Source organism: Hirundo rustica, chromosome 22 (genome assembly GCF_015227805.2).
Source record: "Hirundo rustica isolate bHirRus1 chromosome 22, bHirRus1.pri.v3, whole genome shotgun sequence".
Lineage (NCBI taxonomy): Eukaryota > Metazoa > Chordata > Aves > Passeriformes > Hirundinidae > Hirundo > Hirundo rustica.
The window spans coordinates 193,843-211,436 of NC_053471.1; the positions used below are offsets into that span (position 1 = coordinate 193,843).

General features: G+C 56.1%; 2 protein-coding genes across 5 annotated transcripts in view; one reads left to right on the forward strand and one right to left on the reverse strand.

The window, feature by feature from the left end:
- Positions 1–1,723: 1,723 nt before the first annotated feature.
- ZBTB17 (zinc finger and BTB domain containing 17) lies at positions 1,724–11,770 on the forward strand. Its single transcript, XM_040084829.2, has 17 exons — positions 1,724–1,827; positions 3,066–3,164; positions 3,615–3,726; positions 5,447–5,653; positions 5,792–5,980; positions 6,233–6,388; positions 6,467–6,583; positions 6,963–7,201; positions 7,285–7,427; positions 8,035–8,335; positions 8,676–8,763; positions 9,251–9,367; positions 9,444–9,564; positions 9,659–9,789; positions 9,867–10,082; positions 11,152–11,241; positions 11,391–11,770. The coding sequence occupies exons 2-17, from the start codon at positions 3,159–3,161 to the stop codon at positions 11,666–11,668; spliced, it is 2,511 nt and encodes an 836-aa protein (XP_039940763.1). The 5' UTR covers positions 1,724–1,827; positions 3,066–3,158; the 3' UTR covers positions 11,669–11,770.
- A 2,411-nt stretch (positions 11,771–14,181) lies between these two features.
- The window catches only part of SPEN (spen family transcriptional repressor), a 66,086-nt gene continuing 62,673 nt past the window's right edge, over positions 14,182–17,594 (reverse strand). For all 4 annotated transcript variants that reach the window (XM_040084823.1, XM_040084825.1, XM_040084822.1 and 1 more), the window contains 3 exons: positions 17,291–17,485; positions 16,327–16,485; positions 14,182–15,613 (listed from right to left, as the gene is read on the reverse strand). In XM_040084823.1, coding sequence (XP_039940757.1) covers positions 15,482–15,613; positions 16,327–16,485; positions 17,291–17,485 — 486 coding nt within the window. In that variant the 3' untranslated portion in view covers positions 14,182–15,481. The remainder of the gene's footprint in view (positions 15,614–16,326; positions 16,486–17,290; positions 17,486–17,594) is intronic.

Here is a 17,594-nt window from a genome sequence, read left to right on the forward strand (position 1 = left end):
CCGTCCGTGCCCGAACCACTCGTGACCGGCATTAACGCGCCCGGCACCGTGCCGGGCACGGCTGCTCCGGCTGTCACCCGGGGCACTGCCCGCTGCAGGAGAAAGGGTTACGAGCGATGATGAATGGAGCTGTTACCGGCAGTAAAGGCTCGGGAAGGTCGGGGGAGGGCCCCGGCTGCTCCGTCCCCAGATGCCGCCCCGGCACCCAGCGCCGGTCGCTGGTTGCCATCTAGTGGCCCTCGCCCAGGGAGATGCGGAGAAAGGAGGAAGAAAATGGGGAAAAACCGCCCTATTTCTGCCCAAATTGCTTTCGGGCAGAGGAGATGTGCAGACGGCTCGGCCCAGCCCCAAACACACCCCCACAGCAGCTCGTTTGTGGCAGGAAAGCTGGGGGAAAAAAACCCCAAAACAACAGGTTTTTTGGGACGTGTTTAAACTCTCTATCAACAATCTGGACAAGGGTATCCTTGTAGCCCGATAAAAAACTTTTCCACTTATTAATACATTTTCAGCAAACAAATTAATGTTAATTAGTTCTAAGTCACATAATTCTCGTTAATATTTAGCATTCTGTCCTCTGTTGGTTATTGATTTCTATAGTCTTTTTATCATCTTTTCCTCAGATGGGGAATCTCCAGCTTTCCAGGCCTTAATCTCCTCTGTATTTTCTGGTTACTCCAACGTTCTTGAAGGGCCATAAATTTAAGATTGCCTATATCAAATCTTTGGGTTTATTGAAGCTAATCTGGGTTAGTTTTAACAAACTTAGGGTTTTGGTGATTTACTGATCTGAGTAACAAGAGTCTGTGGAGAGCCTTAACTAGCCACTGGCCAAAAGTGGGTGCTGCTTACAATTAGTTAAAACAATTAATTAAAAAATACTTGGGAAAGTTGTACTATTTCCAACAACCAGGAACCTTCTCCCTGACAGAAGAATGGAGCCAGGGGAACAAGTGACAGGAAAAGAGGAACAGTATCAAGTTCAAGGCAAGGGAGGTTTATGTTAGATACACAGAAAATTCCTTCATGGAGTGGGTGGTCAGGCACTTGCACAGTGGTGGAATCGCCACCTCGGGGTTGTTTAAACAGGGATGATGTGGCAACTGTGAACATGGGTGACGATGAACACAGTGGCAGCGCCGGGACCTTCGCCCCTCAGCTGCCCTCGGCCTCTCTCAGTCCCTCACGGCCGCTCTCGGCCCCTCACGGCTGCTCTCGGTCCCTCATGGACTCTCTCGGCCCCTAACGGCCTCTCTCAGTCCCTCACGGCCGCTCTCGGTCCCTCATGGACTCTCTCGGTCCCTCATGGACTCTCTCGGTCCCTCATGGACTCTCTCGGCCCCTCACGGACTCTCTCGGCCCCTCATGGACTCTCTCGGCCCCTCACGGACTCTCTCGGCCCCTCACGGACTCTCTCAGCCCCTCATGGCTGCTCTCGGCCCCTAACGGCCTCTCTCGGTCCTTCACGACCTCTCTCGGCCCCTCACGGCCTCTCTCGGCCTCTCATGGCCGCTCTCGGTCCCTCACGACCTCTCTCGGCCCCTCACGGCCTCTCTCGGCCTCTCATGGCCGCTCTCGGTCCCTCACGGACACTCTCGGCGCCTCACGGCCCCTCTCGGTCTCTCAGCACCGCCCCTCCACTGTCATGGCGGCGCCCCCGCGGCGGGAAGCTGAGCGGCCCCGCCGCGCATGCGCAGTGACGCCACCGGGCGGCCCGGGGCGACGCCGCTTCCGCCCGGCGCCAAGATGGCGGCGCCCTTTGTCTGGTCGGTGTCACGGTGAGGGCCGCGGGCCGCGGGTGAGGCCCCGCCGGGCCCGGCATGGCAGGTACGGCATGAGGGCCCCGGGAGAGCGCTGGAAGAGCTGGGGAAAGGGCTGAGTAGGACACGGGCACTGGGAGGGGGTGGAGCTGCGGCCCTGCTCGCTGGCTGTGGGGTAACGGAGCCTGTTTGGGGGTCACCCCGGTGCGCGGCCCCCGGTTCTTTGAGGCCAGGCTGCGGGGGAGGCGGTCCCGCTGGCGGGCCCTGGGAAACGGGGGGCTGCCGGCTGTCGTGGGGAGAACGGAGGGTTGTCGCGGTAGGAACGAAGGGCTGCCGGATATCGTCAGGGTTTGTTGGCTGCTGTGAGGGGAGCGGGGGCTCCTGGTTGTCATGGGGGGGAATGGGGGGTTGGTAGCTATCGTAGGGGGAGTGGGAGGGCTGTCGTGAAGGGAATGGGGCTCCTGCGTGTCGTGAGGGGAGCAGGGGGCTCGTGGTTGTGAGAGGAACGAGCGGCTGCCGTGAGGGCACCGAGGGGCTCCTGGCTGGGCTGCACCCCCTCCCAGCGTGTCCCTGTCCGCTGGGTGAGCCCCGAGCCGGGCGGTGACTCGTGGCGAGGCCATGAACGTGGCCGTGTGTCCCCTGGGCCACCCAAAGTTCCTCCCGATGGCGGGGAATGGGGGTCACAGCCCCGAGCCAGCGCCAGACACGTCCCCGCGCCTCAGGGATGGGGAAAACCGCAAGGAAAACGGGATTTTCCCTTGTTCTGGCGTTTTGGCGAGATGACAGCTCCTCCTGGCTGTACGTGCCCTCTGCGGGCAGGCATGGGTGACACGTTTCCCGGACCAGCCGCGTTTCCTTAGTTTTGTTTCTGCATCAGAGGCTTCTTCCGAGATTCCAGCCCTCAGCCAGCATTCCAAAGGGTGTTTTTCCCAGGAGAGACAAGAGTTTGTCGTCCTTGGGCGCTGCGGACAAGGGAGGGGTTTGAGGGCAGATCTCAGGCTCAGGTGATGTCTTGGTGTCCAGAGAAGCACCAGCACATCCATAAGCCTGAAATCCAAATAACCAAGGTGTCTTCAGGATGTCTGTTCCCCGTGGGACATCCAGGATGTCTCTCTCCTCATGTCTTTCTCATTTTATTTCCTTTTCACCACATTTTTTCCTCTTTGTGATCATTTCCCCTCTCAGAGCTCGCCTTCTGCTTCCATCCACAGCCCTTCCCTGTTCCATGATCCATATTACTATTACATGGAGCTGCCCCGCTCAGATCAGCTCTAAACTTTATTTTTTTCATGAAAAACGTTGCAGGATCTGCTCCTGGAAATGAGGACAGACCCCTGTGGGCAGAGGCAGCGAGGGTTGGGGCTGCGTTGTTCCCCGAGCTGATGCACGAGGCAAGAGATGACGGTGGGTAGGAAACAAACCCCCTCTTCCCTTTCATCTTCCCAGGATGGATGGCTGGGTGGTGACAGCCTTGAAAGGAAATGTTTAAATCATTGCTTTTTACAATTCAGGGACGTTTGGAGGTTTTTAATAGGTAGGTGTTCAGGTGGCAGGGAAGGGGAGAGGTAATGTTGCTAATCAGCGAGAGTGCTTAGCAGAGCTCGCGTGGGAAGCACCCTGGGACTGCAGCTGCCGTATTTATCTGTGTGGTGGGCGTGGGTGGGCTCATAATGAACTTTTCCATGATTAATTGGATAATCAGAGACTCAACAGCCTCGACGGGGAGAGGTCAGGAGGGGAATCGTCTCCCCTGAGGGGAAATTGGAGGGTGCCCAATCCTGCATCGGTGATTTTGCACCTTCAGCACCCAAGACTGGAGGTTTAAAATGGAGTTTTTCATCTCATTCTCCTCAGGATGGCTGCGTAGAGACTGACCTGAACACCTGGAAAGGGGAAATCTCTGGAGGAGAGACACAACCCTCTGGGCCTCGATCCTGCAGATATCTCCTCTCCTCGCAGCACAGGGGTGAGCTCGGGCACCGGTCCTGGGGGTTGGCTCCAGCTGTTTGGGATTGTTAAACCCCAGAGTCAGGGATTTTAGTGGATAAAGGTGACTTTGGCTGCTGGGTGTGGGTACAGAGAGCTCATCCAAGCCTCTCGCTGCTGCGCTTCCGAGGGAGCCAGAACGTGACATTATGGAGGAGACTACAGAAAATAGGAAGGTTTTCTGAAAGGAGTTGAGTTTCCTGGAGTTTCACTTCCTTCTCAAAGCTGGGGAGCAAAGCTGAGACAAGTCCAATCCTGGAACATTAAAAATCATCATTCAGATGCAAAATGCCTCCCACAAATTCCCCAAAATACCCTTTTAGTGCATCAAACTGTCAAGATTCCTCAGGTCCTGCTGCGCAGAGCTCTTCAAGCACGGAGCACATCCTTGTTTACCCTGCAGGGAAAATGTTCCCCCTTTTTTCCAGAGCTTTGCAAACCACACTGGGCCATGCTATGCAGTGTTTTGAGCCAAGCACTGTTTTTCCTGGCTGTCAGGGATGTATTTTGGGATAGGCTGGAGGAGTTTGGAGAGCTGGGGGAAAGCCAGGGCAGGGAGTTCACTGCAACGACAAAATGGAGTGGAACTTCCTCTCTCTCTGCGTGATCCGATGCTGTCAGAGAGGTCCTGGCCTCTCACCCACACTGGGAATGCCTGTGGAAGCTGAATGGATCCCTGGGAGGAAGATCCTTCCCCAGGCGTTGCTGGCATCTAAAGCTGACAGGAGGAGGCTCCCTCTGACCACTGATCAGCGGAAGGAACAGGAACTGGAAGTGCCTGGTGTTGTGGATCCAAACCTCTCGCTTTTTCCTGACTGGAAACTCCTGATTTAAGAGGTGCTGAAGTGGAAAAACAACTTCCATGGGCTGGAAACTTTCAGAGGCACCGAGCATGGAATCCAGGAGTGTTCCCCCAGCCATTACCTTCCTGCTACAGCATCCAGAGCTTTAGGGACTTCCTGCATGAACAATAACTGGATAGTCCCCGTTTCCTTTCTCCTCCCTCCTTGCCAATCCCTTGAAACAATCCCTTCAGCACCGGAATCATTGTTGGAAGACACAGCCAAGTGAAAACCCTTCATTAATGACCCCACGGGTGCAGCTCAGGAGAAAATCCACAGTGTGGCCCTTTGCTGAGAAGGACCTGCTGGAAAATTGGGTTTTTGCCATGTTTCCAACAATTTGCAGCATTCCTGAGGCAGAGCTGTGCTCCAAGCATGGAGAACTCCCTTCAAACACACAATAAAATATAAAAATTCCTCAGAAGCGTGACATGAGCAGCTGGAAAGAGCAGGAGCTGGAAGGTTTGGACAAACGCTTCCATGCTGTGGCCTTGGCAGGAGCCGTAGCACAGAGGAGGGGCGATGGCCCTTGTGTCTGCAGAGGTGACGAGGCTCCTGCTCGCTGCTTGGACAGCTGAGGAGCAGTAGCTGTGTTCTGAATTCTGTCAGGGTGGCTAAAAATTACCGTGGCTGTTCCATCAACTCCTTCTAGCCCTGCGTTGGAGTCGTGCCTGTTCTAGGAGCAGATATGGGTTGGATTTAGCCAGGAGAGGAGCTGAATTTTACCTTTTTGGGCCATTTTGTTAACCACGAGGGCAGTCAGGTTGTGTTTTGTGATCTCTCCACCTCCACAACCCATTCGGTGGTTTCGCCACCCGCCTCACCCCGCCCATCCCGGGGCTTTTTCCCTCCCCACAGCCATGGATTTCCCGCAGCACAGCCAGCAGGTGCTGGAGCAGCTGAACCAGCAGCGGCAGCTGGGGCTGCTCTGCGACTGCACCTTCGTGGTGGACGGCATCGACTTCAAGGCCCACAAGGCCGTGCTGGCCGCCTGCAGCGACTACTTCCGCATGCTCTTCGTGGACCAGAAGGACGTGGTGCACCTGGACATCAGCAACGCCGCAGGTAGGCCTGGAGCGCTTACCCGGGACAATTCCGTGTCCAGGCCTCGAGGGAGGCTGTTCAGCTTTGTTGTTTTGCACGTTTCAAAATGAAAGAGAGAGGGGTGAGGGCTCATTGCTGGTGGTGTCACCTCCCCTGCAGGCCTGGGCCACGTTCTGGAGTTCATGTACACGGCTAAGCTGAGCCTGAGCCCCGACAACGTGGAGGATGTGCTGGCCGTGGCAGGTTTCCTGCAGATGCAGGAGATCGTCAGCGCTTGCAACGCGCTCAAATCTCTCTCGGTGCCCCCAGAAAATCCCCCTGGCATGAACCAGGAGCCCCCCGAGATCGGTACGTACCCTCCTGGCTTCCCCTCACCCAGTTAAGATTTATCCACTTATGCTTTATGCAGTCCAAAATTTATCCACTTAACGTTCCTTGGCCACCTTGCAAACCCAATTCCTGAGTGCATCTGGTTCACCTGGATGGGGTTTGATCCTCTTGGGCAGCACCAGCAGTTGAAAAATCTCTGCTTCTGTCAATTTTGTGGGATTTGGTAATCCTGGCAGCAGCAGCTGGATGGCTTCCCCTGTTCCTTCACAGGAGCCGACAAGGTGGCAGCCGATGCCAAGACCTCGGTGGTGGCAGAAGCTCTGGGGGAGCCTGACGAAGCCAAAACAGCCGCCGCCGACGCCGAGGGGAAGGAGGAGAAGCCGGAGGCCACGGCCCAGCCCGAGGCGCCTGCGGAGCAGCGGGGAGGTGAGCCGCCGAGGGGTGACAGCCTGGCTGCTGCTGTCACCCCCAGCACGCCCTGTCCTGACGCTCCCGTGCTCACAGGGACGGGCGCTGCCATCCGGGAGGATCTCAAGGCCGACGTTCCCCGGCTCCCGCGGCCGTCGGAGAGCGCGGTGGGCAGCGGCAGCCCTGCGGCCACGGACGCCGCCGGGACAGGAGGTGTGTTGGTGAGCAGGGCTGGGACAGAGCTGGGCAGAGCTTGAGCCCTCGTTTTCTGTGGAATTAATTGCTGTGAGCTGTGTGAGGCACGGATCCTCTGGGAGCAGTTTTCATGGAGCGTAGCGAGGAGAGTTGGGAAATTCTCTGCCTGCACAGGCTTTGGGAATTTAGGGCTAATCACCTGCAAACTCAGAGTGATTCCAGGCAAAGGTGATGCTGGATGAGCTTTCACTTCCCTTCCAATTCAGATGTTTCTGTGATTTCCCTTCGGACAGGGGATCCCTAATCCCAGTCTCTTTAGGTTAGGAAATACAGGTGGATTTTGTGTCTCTGCTGCCGCTCCCAAATGTGAGCATCCCCATTTTCTACCATTCTGCAGACGTGAAGCCGGAAAGGAAGGAGGAAGAGGAGGAGATTATAGTGGAGGAGGAAGATGAGGGTAAAATCCCTGAGGAGGAGCCCCCCCAGCTGGAGAATGGAGAAAACACTGAGGATAATGAGTCAGGAAGCACGGATTCTGGGCAGGAGAGCTCAGGGGAGCCGCGCCTGCTGCGCTCCGGCACCTACAGCGACCGCACCGAGTCCAAGGCCTACGGCTCCGTCACACACAAGTGCGAGGTGAGGCTGGCTGGGCTCCTGGGCAGCGTCTCGGGGTGTCACTGGGGCCAGCGGGGTGACAGTGCCTGTCCCTCCATCCCTAGGACTGTGGGAAGGAGTTCACCCACACGGGGAACTTCAAGCGGCACATCCGTATCCACACGGGGGAGAAGCCCTTCTCCTGCAGGGAGTGCAACAAGGCCTTCTCCGACCCAGCTGCCTGCAAGGCCCACGAGAAGACACACAGGTATGGGGGGAGCCGGGGAAAGACTCCTGAAAAATGTGAGGTTTGCTGGGAATGGTCAAATCCTTTGGAAATGCACCAGTGTGTTGAGGTGTCGGTGAAGAGATTTGTCTTTCTGCCTGTGTCATAGTCACAGAATAGTCCTGAGCTGGAAGGGATCCTCAAGGATCAGGTCCAACTCCTGGCCCTGCACAGACACCATCAAAATCCCATCCTGTGTCTGAGAACATTGTCCAAATTGTTCTTCCCTTTGTCCTTGGTCTCCAGCAGGAAAAGGATTTGTTTTGTCTACCTGCTCTGTGAAGAGAACTTACTGGCACTTGATAGGAGGCTCAGAGCTGCATCCCTAGGCAGCACAGAATGTGAAAATAGGAAAGCTAAAGCTTAAGGCATCACCTTTTGTGTTGTTTCCTGGCCCCCCCATCCCTGGAAAGTGTTCAGGGTTGGATGGGGCCTGGAGCAACCTGGTCTAGCGGCAGGTGGGGCCTGGTGGAACAAGATGAGCTTGGAGGTCCCTCCCAACCCGAGCCATTCCGTGATTCCTGTGGGTCGGCTCAGACCGGGGCAGCGAGCCCCCGGTGCTGGCTGTGACCTTCCCACCTTGTCCCAGCCCGCTGAAGCCGTACGGCTGCGAGGAGTGCGGGAAGAGCTACCGGCTCATCAGCCTCCTGAACCTGCACAAGAAGCGGCACACGGGCGAGGCCCGGTACCGCTGCGAGGACTGCGGCAAGCTCTTCACCACCTCGGGCAACCTGAAGCGGCACCAGCTGGTGCACAGCGGCGAGAAGCCCTACCAGTGCGACTACTGCGGGCGCTCCTTCTCCGACCCCACCTCCAAGATGCGCCACCTGGAGACGCACGACACCGACAAGGAGCACAAGTGTCCCCACTGCGACAAGAAGTTCAACCAGGTGCGCCGGGAATCTGGGCCAGCGCGGGCCTGGGAGGGAGATTTGTCCGTGGGATGGAGTTCAGAGCTCCCAGAGCTGTCCTGGGATGGTGGTGTGTCCGTGAGGTGCGGCTGGGTGTCCCAGAGCCTTCGGGAGCAGCTGGCTGGTCCCAATCCTGAAAGGGTGGATTTTCCATGGGAGGCAGTTGGGGAGTCTTGGAGCTTGGAAAGGGTGGTTTATCCGTGGGGTGGAGCTTGGAGGTCCCAGAGGCCACCCCAAAAGGGATCCACGGGGATTCGGGCTGCTCCGAAGGGAGACAAGGTGGTTTGGGGGCTCTCTCCATCCCGTTCTCTACCCCCAGGTGGGGAATTTGAAGGCTCACCTGAAGATCCACATCGCAGATGGGCCCCTGAAATGCCGCGAGTGCGGGAAGCAGTTCACCACGTCAGGTAACACAGGGGAGGGGACTGTGGGGCTGAGGGATGGGACTTAAATGGTCTGGGGGGAGCAGGGAGTATTCCAGGGCTGGATCAGAGCCAGAGGAAGGATTTCATCCCGGGTTTACAGTGCCATGGTTGTGTTGCGTGAATTCCTGGGTTTCCCCGTGGAGCCACACCCTGGGAAAGGAGCTCCTCATCTAAATGTTGGAGATGGGGATGTCTCCTCCCATCTTCTCCCAACCTGCTGCAGAGCCAGAGGGTTGGAATGATTCCAGGGGAGTCTTTTGATCCCCTCAAACACTGGGTGCTTGTCTTGGCTGTCTCCACTTCCACGTTGCTGCCTGATCCCAGGCAAGGTGCAGCCAACTTCCCTTGATCCCTGCACGGTCCCTGCTCCCTGAATAGCACCCTGCTTTCCCGAGGGAGCCTCTGGGGCTCTGGGAGGGAGGAAAAGGAGCGGGAGGATCCAGTGTCCTTCAGCCTGCCCTGCTCGCAGGTAACCTGAAGCGGCACCTGCGGATCCACAGCGGGGAGAAGCCGTACGTGTGCGTGCACTGCCAGCGCCAGTTCGCCGACCCTGGCGCGCTCCAGCGCCACGTCCGCATCCACACCGGTACGGAGCCGCTCCCGCCTCCCCGAGGGGTTCTCCCTCCCCTCGTGCTCCCCACCCACTCCCTGTGTCTCCCCAGGGGAGAAGCCGTGCCAGTGCTTGATCTGCGGGAAAGCCTTCACCCAGGCGAGCTCCCTCATCGCCCACGTGCGCCAGCACACCGGGGAGAAGCCCTACGTGTGCGAGCGCTGTGGGAAGAGGTGAGGATTCCCCTTCAGCGGTGTTGGCTATCAGGGGCCACCTCTGCTCAGAGCGACGCCGTGCGTTGCGTTGACCGCGGTGTCGTTCCCAAAGGTTCGTCCAGTCGAGCCAGCTGGCCAACCACATCCGTCACCACGACAACATCCGGCCCCACAAATGCACCGTCTGCAGCAAGGCCTTCGTCAACGTGGGTGACCTGTCCAAGCACATCATCATCCACACGGGTGGGTACCTCCCGAAACCCCGCGCCGCGCCCGGGCGCCGCCCCGCGCCCGCGCCTCACTCCCCGCGCTCCTCCCAGGGGAGAAGCCGTTCCTGTGCGACAAGTGCGGGCGCGGCTTCAACCGCGTGGACAACCTGCGCTCCCACGTGAAGACCGTGCACCAGGGCAAGGCCGGCATCAAAATCCTGGAGCCCGAGGAAGGCGACGAGGTCAACATCGTCACGGTGGCGTCCGATGACATGGTGACGTTGGCCACCGAGGCGCTGGCTGCCACCGCTGTCACACAGCTCACGGGTGAGCTGGGGCCCCACGGCGTTCCCAAAGGGAGCTTGTCCACGGGGGGCAGCTTGGGAGACGTTCAGAAGGGAAAGTTAGTGGTGGGAGGTCCTGGAGTTGTCCTGAAACGGAAATTTATCCTTAGGGAGCAGCTGGCTGGTCCCAGAGTTGTCCCCAGAGGGAGAGTAATTTACGGGAGCTCAGTTTAGGGGACTTGGGAGTCGTCCCAAAAGGGAAATCTACTCCTGGGAATGCAGCTTGGGGGTCTTGGAGGTGTCCTGAGAAAGAGGGTTATCCATGGGATGCAGCTTGGACGTCACAGATGCCATCCCAAAAGGGAGATTTTATCCCTGGAGAGCAGCTTGGGTGTTCCATGAGCTGCCCCAAAAGGAAAACTTATTTGTGGAGAGGGGCCTGGAACTGTCCTGAAAGTGAGGTTAATTTAACCTTTTCTGTGGGAGGCAGCCTATGGGATCCCAGGAGCCCTTCCAGAGAGGCAACTTATCCCTAGGGAGCAGCTTGGGTGCCTTGGGGCTGTCCTGAGAGGGACGTTTATCCATGAGGTGCAGTTCAAGAGGCCCAAAAGGGAGACCACAAATGGTGGTGGGGCAGTTTGGGGCTTTTCTCGTGGAGTGCAGCTTGGAGGTCCTGGAGCCCCCACAGGCGCTGGAGATTCACCCAAGGGTGCAGCACTCGAGTCTGGGCCCCGTCACATCCCACTGGAGCCACTCCCAGCCTCGGTGCTGGGCAGGATCCACAGCCGGGCCCCACTAATGTCCCTGTCCCCTGAAATGTCCCTGTCCCCACATCCCCGTCCTCTGCAATGTCCCTGTCCCCACAATGTCCCTGTGCCTGGCAATGTCCCTGTCCTCTGCAATGTCCCTGTCCTCTGCAATGTCCCTGTCCTCTGCAATGTCCCTGTCCCCACAACGTCCCTGTCCTCTGCAATGTCCCTGTCCCCACAACATCCCTGTCCTCTGCAATGTCCTTGTCCCCACAATGTCCCTGTGCCTGGCAATGTCCCTGTCCCCTGAAATGTCCCTGTCCCCTGAAATGTCCCTGTCCCCACAACGTCCCTGTCCCGCAGTGGTGCCCGTGGCGGCCGCGGTGACGGCGGATGAGACCGAAGCACTTAAAGCCGAGATCACCAAAGCGGTGAAGCAGGTGCAGGAGGCAGGTGAGACCGAAAACACCGCGCTGGCTCCTCCCATCCCAGCCCCCCGGCCCCTCCGAGAGCACCGGCACTACCGGGCTGGCTCGTCCCATCGCACCACTCCAGCGCCTCCCCCATGTTTGTGTGCGTTCCCTTCTCTCTTCCCCCGGCAGACCCCAACACGCAGATCCTTTACGCCTGCGATTCCTGCGGGGAGAAGTTCCTGGACGCCAGCAGCCTGGCGCAGCACGTGCGCATCCACACGGCCCAGGCGCTCGTCATGTTCCAGGCGGAGCCGGACTTCTACCAGCCGTACGGCGCGGCGGGCTGGCCGGCCGAGCAGGTCATCCCCGCCGGGGAGCTCCTCTTCCGCCCCCGCGACGGCCCCGAGCCGCCGCCGGCCGCTGCCCCGGCCCCCCCGGCCGAGGGGCCGCCCCCGACCCCCGAGTGACCCCCGCCGCCGCCCAGCTTTTATTTAAGAGACAGCTCGGAAATGGTGTAAAAAGTGTATTTCTGGAAGGAAAGAGATGGAATAAAATGCAATATTTTGTAAGGGTTGGTGCTCGGGGAGGGGGGACGCTGCGGATTCCCACCCCCGGGGGTGTTGTGGAGCTCCTGCAGAGCTGGAGCCCAGTGAGGGGGGACTGAAATATTCCAATCACTGCTGAGAGTGTGATGTGATAAAAGCCGGGATAAATGAGTTGATAAAGGATGAAAACGGTGGTTTAAGGTTTTCAACCCCACCCAGAACAGCCGATGGGGATTTTTGGTGTAGAGCCCAAGACCCTCGCCTGCTGACCCCCACCGCGGGAGGGGGGTGTGGAGGCAGGGGAGATGGGGGTAAAAACAGGAGAAAAGGTGCTGCTGGATGGAGGTGGGGGTGGAAGCCCCAGGGTCTGGAGGCTCATCTGGGCACACCCACAAGGGCCCCCCAGGCCCTGCAGCTGGGCGGGGGGCTGGGGGTCTCAGGGGCCATGTGTCCCTCCCTGTCTGTCCCTGACCCGGGGGGCTTCAGCCTCGTCCCCCTCTGCTGGGGCTGGGAGGCTGCAGGACCCCCACAGACAGGAGGGGCAGGGGCCCCAAACAGTGCTTGTCCGTGTGTCCAGCTGGATGCTCATTCCCTGCTCTGTCCCCTCAGAGCCCCCCAGCTCCCCAGGGCAGCCACAGCAACAGGGACCCATCCAGCCAGGACAGACGGACACAGAGATGGCTGCAGGTCCAGCAGGACACATGGAAAGCTCCGTGGATGGTTGGACAGTGGTACAGACACATGGCCAGGTCACCTTTGGTCTGTCCCTCCATGTGTCCATCTGTCCCCATCCCTGCTCCCCAGCCTGGAGGGGTTGAAGGATTCAGGACAGGCTGTGCTGTGCAGCCGGACACATGGACAGGGCTGTGGATGGTTGGCTGTTCAGCTGGAAATGGCTGGACAGACTGACAGACAGATGCAGGGAGGGATGGACACACTGACGGTAGGACAGGCAGACACAGGGACGTGTCCAGTTCTGTGGATGGACACACGGCTGGTTACATTCACAGCCAGACAGAGGGACCACTGCATGTCCAGTCAGACAGATGACTGTACATCCAGCTGGACACATGGACACTGTACATGCAGCCAGACAGATGGACAATTTCTTCCTCTACCCATGGGTGCCCCCAAAATGCCTTTCCCCGCCCACCCCACCAGACCCTTTTCCAAAACCAGCGATTTCACGCCCCTGCCCCACCCCATTCCCCACTTTCCATGGATTTGGAGTCCGGATTGGGCCAGACCCTTCCCCCATTTTCAGAGCCTGGTCTGGGAGATGGACACAGGGATGGGCCCGGACAGATGGACACGGGGCTGTGGGGCAGGGGTGTGAAATCGCTGCTTTTCAAGAGGGGCCTTCGGGGCAAAAAAAATGCTGGGCATGAGAATGTCCAACTGTCCAGATGGAAATACATTTGTTCCGCTGGATGTCCGTCCACCCATCCGTCCATCCGTCCGTCCATGTCTGTGTGTCCAGATGGATGTACAACGTCCATGTGTTCAGCTGGATATCCAGTGTCCAGCTGTTCTGGCCATCTGACGGATCCATAACTGGGTGGATGAACAGGTCCAGCTGGGTGGATGGACATTGCACAGACACCTGGACACATGGACAGCTCACACCTGTCCAGACACACAGAAAGTTCCCTCCAGCCCCCCCAGCCACTGCACACCCTGAAAATGCCTTTTTACCCCGAAGGCCCCACTCTGAAGCCAGCAGGATCAGCCCTTCCCTCTGCCCTGGTAATCCTCGTGTCCGTCCGAGCCCCATCTGTGTCCGAGGTCTGTCCATCTGTCCCACTTCACTCCCACCTCCCCGGGCAAGTCCAAGACCCCACCCTGAGCCCCCCTGCCCAGTGGGACTTGGGGGTCACGGTGGGGTGTCCCTGGCCAGGCTCCCAGCAGCCACCTCCATCCTGGGGTACAGCAGCACCTTTTTGTCCAGGTTTTACCCCAAACCGGCTCTGTCCTGCCCCCCACCCTCAGGTGCAGGGTGAGGGTCTCTCCTGCTTTTGGAGGCCACCCCGAAACTCCGCCCTCCTTTTTTAACCACATCTGCTTGATTTAAACCCATTTACACCAGCCTTGATTATAAACTTCCACTTGCACCTGGCAGGGATTTGGGTGGGAAACCAGTAAAAAACATCAAATCCGGCTCTTACAGTTCAAAGGATGATGAACATCAGCAATCGAGGGATAAGTGTCAGTGAGGAGTTGATGCGTGGTGAAATTAGAAGTGGGGGCAAACCCTGCAATTTTAGTTTTCACCAGTACTTATGACACAGGAAGGAAAATCAAGAGAAATTTGGTTTAGTGTGATTAAATGACCTTTGTTTCTAACGGAGAGGGGGTGACCCCTCCCCGGCAGCCCCCAAAACTCCCCTTCCCCGCTCCCCCTTCCCACGCCGAGGGACGGAGGCAGGGCACCGACGTGTTTTGTATTTTTTAATAAAGTTCGTAATCCAATGGACACACAAAACAAAACTGCGCTGAGAAAAAAAAATAAACCAAAAATAAACCAAAAAAAAAAAACAAAACAACCAAGTTCCATAAATTAATTAAGTGTTAGGGGAGGCGAGGGGGGGCCGGGGCTGAGTCTTTGTACAAGTGTATAACACTTCCACAGCTGATGAGACGAGGGGATGTTTAAATGAAGCGCACTTACAAATGAGTGACAATACAAAGTCTGAGTATGAAAATAAGATTTTTTTTTTTCTCTGAAAACACATTTTTGGCACAGATTAAAAAAAAATGTATGTTGTGGGGATTTGATTTTTTTTTCTTTAAAGTCAGTATTATATATATTTATATATATTATATATATATTTATATATACACACACCCACTGAGTTCTGCATATCCCACCAGGAAGGAAAAAAGCTCTCCCTTTTGTTTTGTTGTTTGTTTTGTATTCTCTTGTTTTTCAGTGTAAACTGTACATCCCAGATGATGAGAAGACGGCTGCAGCAGGGGCAGGTGGAGGAAGAGGAAGGTTCACATCCGGAAAAAATAAAACTCCCCCCCCCCCCCAAAAAAACCCCAAAAGAAGGAAAAAAAAACCAAAACAAAACCAAAAAACAAAAAACCCCGACAAAACCACCAATAAAATAAAAAAATGACTGTGAAATGCTCCTTGACCCACAAATCTCAGCAGAGTCCCTGCGGAACGTCCACGGCGCGGTCAATGTGTGTCAAGACATCCAGAACGTCACAGCGTCTCCAACTGTGCAAAGTCCGAGTCACTAATTTAGTGCAAAGGCAGTTCAGGTTCTTTTTTATTTTTTTTTCCTTTTTTTTTTTTTGTTAAAAAAAATAAGCCATCCTTTTCTCTTTTTTTTTTTTTTTTTTCTTTTTTTTTCTTTTTTGTGTGGTTTTTTTTTTCCCCAAAAAGGAGGCACGGGAACCCAAGCCCAGTCCACCTGCTGAGTGCATCAGTTGTCCATAAGCTAAAGCAACATGTAAACATCCAAGGTTTGATCGAGGCCGGTCGGGCAGGAGGCTGGTTTCTGGCAGCATTTTTTTTTTTGTTTCAAAACCTTCTCTACTTCTTTTGAATTAGTTTAATTTTAAAATAAATTTTTTGTGTGTGTGGTTTTTTTTTTTTTTTTGTGGGCTTTTTTTTTTTTGTCGTCGTCGCTGTTGTTTTTTTTTTTTTTTTTGCTGCAGGGCCTTGGAAAAATTAAAAAAAAAATTAAAATTAAAATAAGAAAAAGTCAGTAACTGGTAAACAGCTCATACCGACGCGATGACAATCATCAAGTGAGGAGAGATGTTGGAGATGCTGGCGAGGAGGTCTGGGGCCAGGCGGGACAGGTGGCTTTCCGAGAACTCGCAGGGTGGGAAGATTTGCAGAACGTAGGCAGGCTGCAAGGAGGGAAAAACCACGGATCAGAGACAACCCACACCTACAAGTGCTTAAAAACATTTCAGTGATGTTCTGGGTGTTTAAAGGATCCTAAATCTTGTATAAGAAAAGAAGCCATGGGTTTTGTTGCCCAGGTGGGGAATTTTCTGCACCACAGGTGTAAGGAGCTGACAGATTTTGCTGGGAAAGGCAGAAAAATTCACATCAATTATCATTTCAGTGGTTGCTCCAAGCGCTGGCTGCTCATTCTGGGCTCTTTACACCCAGAATTAAATTACACACAGGTTAAATTGCATTCAGCGCAGCAACGTACCTGGAATACACCTCCACAGCACCAAATGCATTCTGCAAGAAAATACCAGCTGTCTTGGAAAAAAACAGGATATGGGGAAAAAATGTGGACTCTACTTCAGAGACAAAGAGCTGGGAAATGCATTTGGTTGCTTTTCAGCCCAAGATGATGAACTGGGAACACACCAAACACATTTGGGGGTTTTTTTCTGGCTTTGGGGTCACTTTCATCGATCCCATCAACTATTATCTTGACCCCATCAATAATTTACGGATCCCATCCACGCGTTTGATGGGCGATGGAAACGAGGGAGCTGTCTGAGCTATAACCCCAGGCAGCTCCAGAGCAGAAGGCCAAGCTGCCCGTGCCCTGGGGGCTGGTTTGGTGGCCCTGTGGCACTGCAGGGTGTTGTGCCCGTACCTGGTTGGAGCCGGGGTTGGGAACGTTGATGATGCCTGCAGCCTGCTTGGCCTGCAGGTAACTGATGAAGGCGGCCTTGAGCGACTCCGTCTGACTGACCACGTCCTCCTGGTCCCGGCCGCAGGGCAGGGCCAGCAGCAGGCAGTAATCGCTCTCCACCTGCGAGGGAAGGACGTGCTCAGGGAAATGCTGGAGGAGCGGGTGTTTTCCAGCAATCTGTGCGCTTAGCCAGGGGGAAAATCCCCGCTTGAAATCCTGTGATGTTACAGTTTGTTCCCAAGAGAAGCTGCGGCTGCCCCATCCCCAGAAGCGTCCGAGGCCAGGCTGGACATGGCCTGGAGCAACCAGGGAGAGTGGAAGGTGTCCCAGTCCATGGCAGGGGGTGGGATGGGCTTTAAGGCCCCTCCAACCCAAACCAGTCTAGGATTCTGTGATTCCAACACTTGCTGAGAGCACAGCTACGGTGGAAAGGACTAAAAATGGATTTTCATGGTCACCTGAACTCCTCTTCCCACCCAACTGAGACCCACTGAAGCCAGCAGGAGTTTGTTCCTGGGCTGAGGGTTTCCCAGGTCTCTTTGCCTTTTCCATAAATGCAGTGTAAGAGTAACTGCTCATCACCTGCAATCTGTGTTACACTCTCTGGGTCGAAGGGATCAGTTTTAATACCAGAATCCCAAAACAGAATCACAGGGATCTCTTGGACTGGAAGGAATCCACAGGGATCATCAAGTCCAACTCCAGGCCAAGCACAGGATCCCAACACTCCCCCCTGAGAGTGGTGTCCAAATGCTCCTTGGGCGCTGGCAGCCCTGGGGCCATGCCCGTTCCCTGGGGAGCCCACGTGACAAAGCCGACGTTTCTGGGAGCACTGGCGGTTTTCAGCCCCACAGTCGGCGAGACCAGCCCGGCTCCGAGCACGGGGATTCCCAAACTCCCTCCCTGCCCCTCCCAGGGCCCTCACCATCATTCTCCGTGCGACCCCCTCCAGCTGGGAGGCTTCGAGGCGCATGCGCTGCGCGATCCGCAGCGGGGGCCCTCCCTCGGGCGCCGGCAGCGACCGGTGCGCCAGGACGTTGTTCCCGGACACAAAGTGCAGCTGAACGGCCGCCGTGTCGTTCTTGAGAGCCAGGAGACCCTGCCAGACAATGGGGTATTTCTGGGAACAGAGGGAGAAGAGTATTACACGCAAAGCAAGGAGAGCGGAATCTGAAATCCCGGCTGAGCTGCTCGGCTGTCACTGATACTTCCATCGGAGGTTTAAAGGC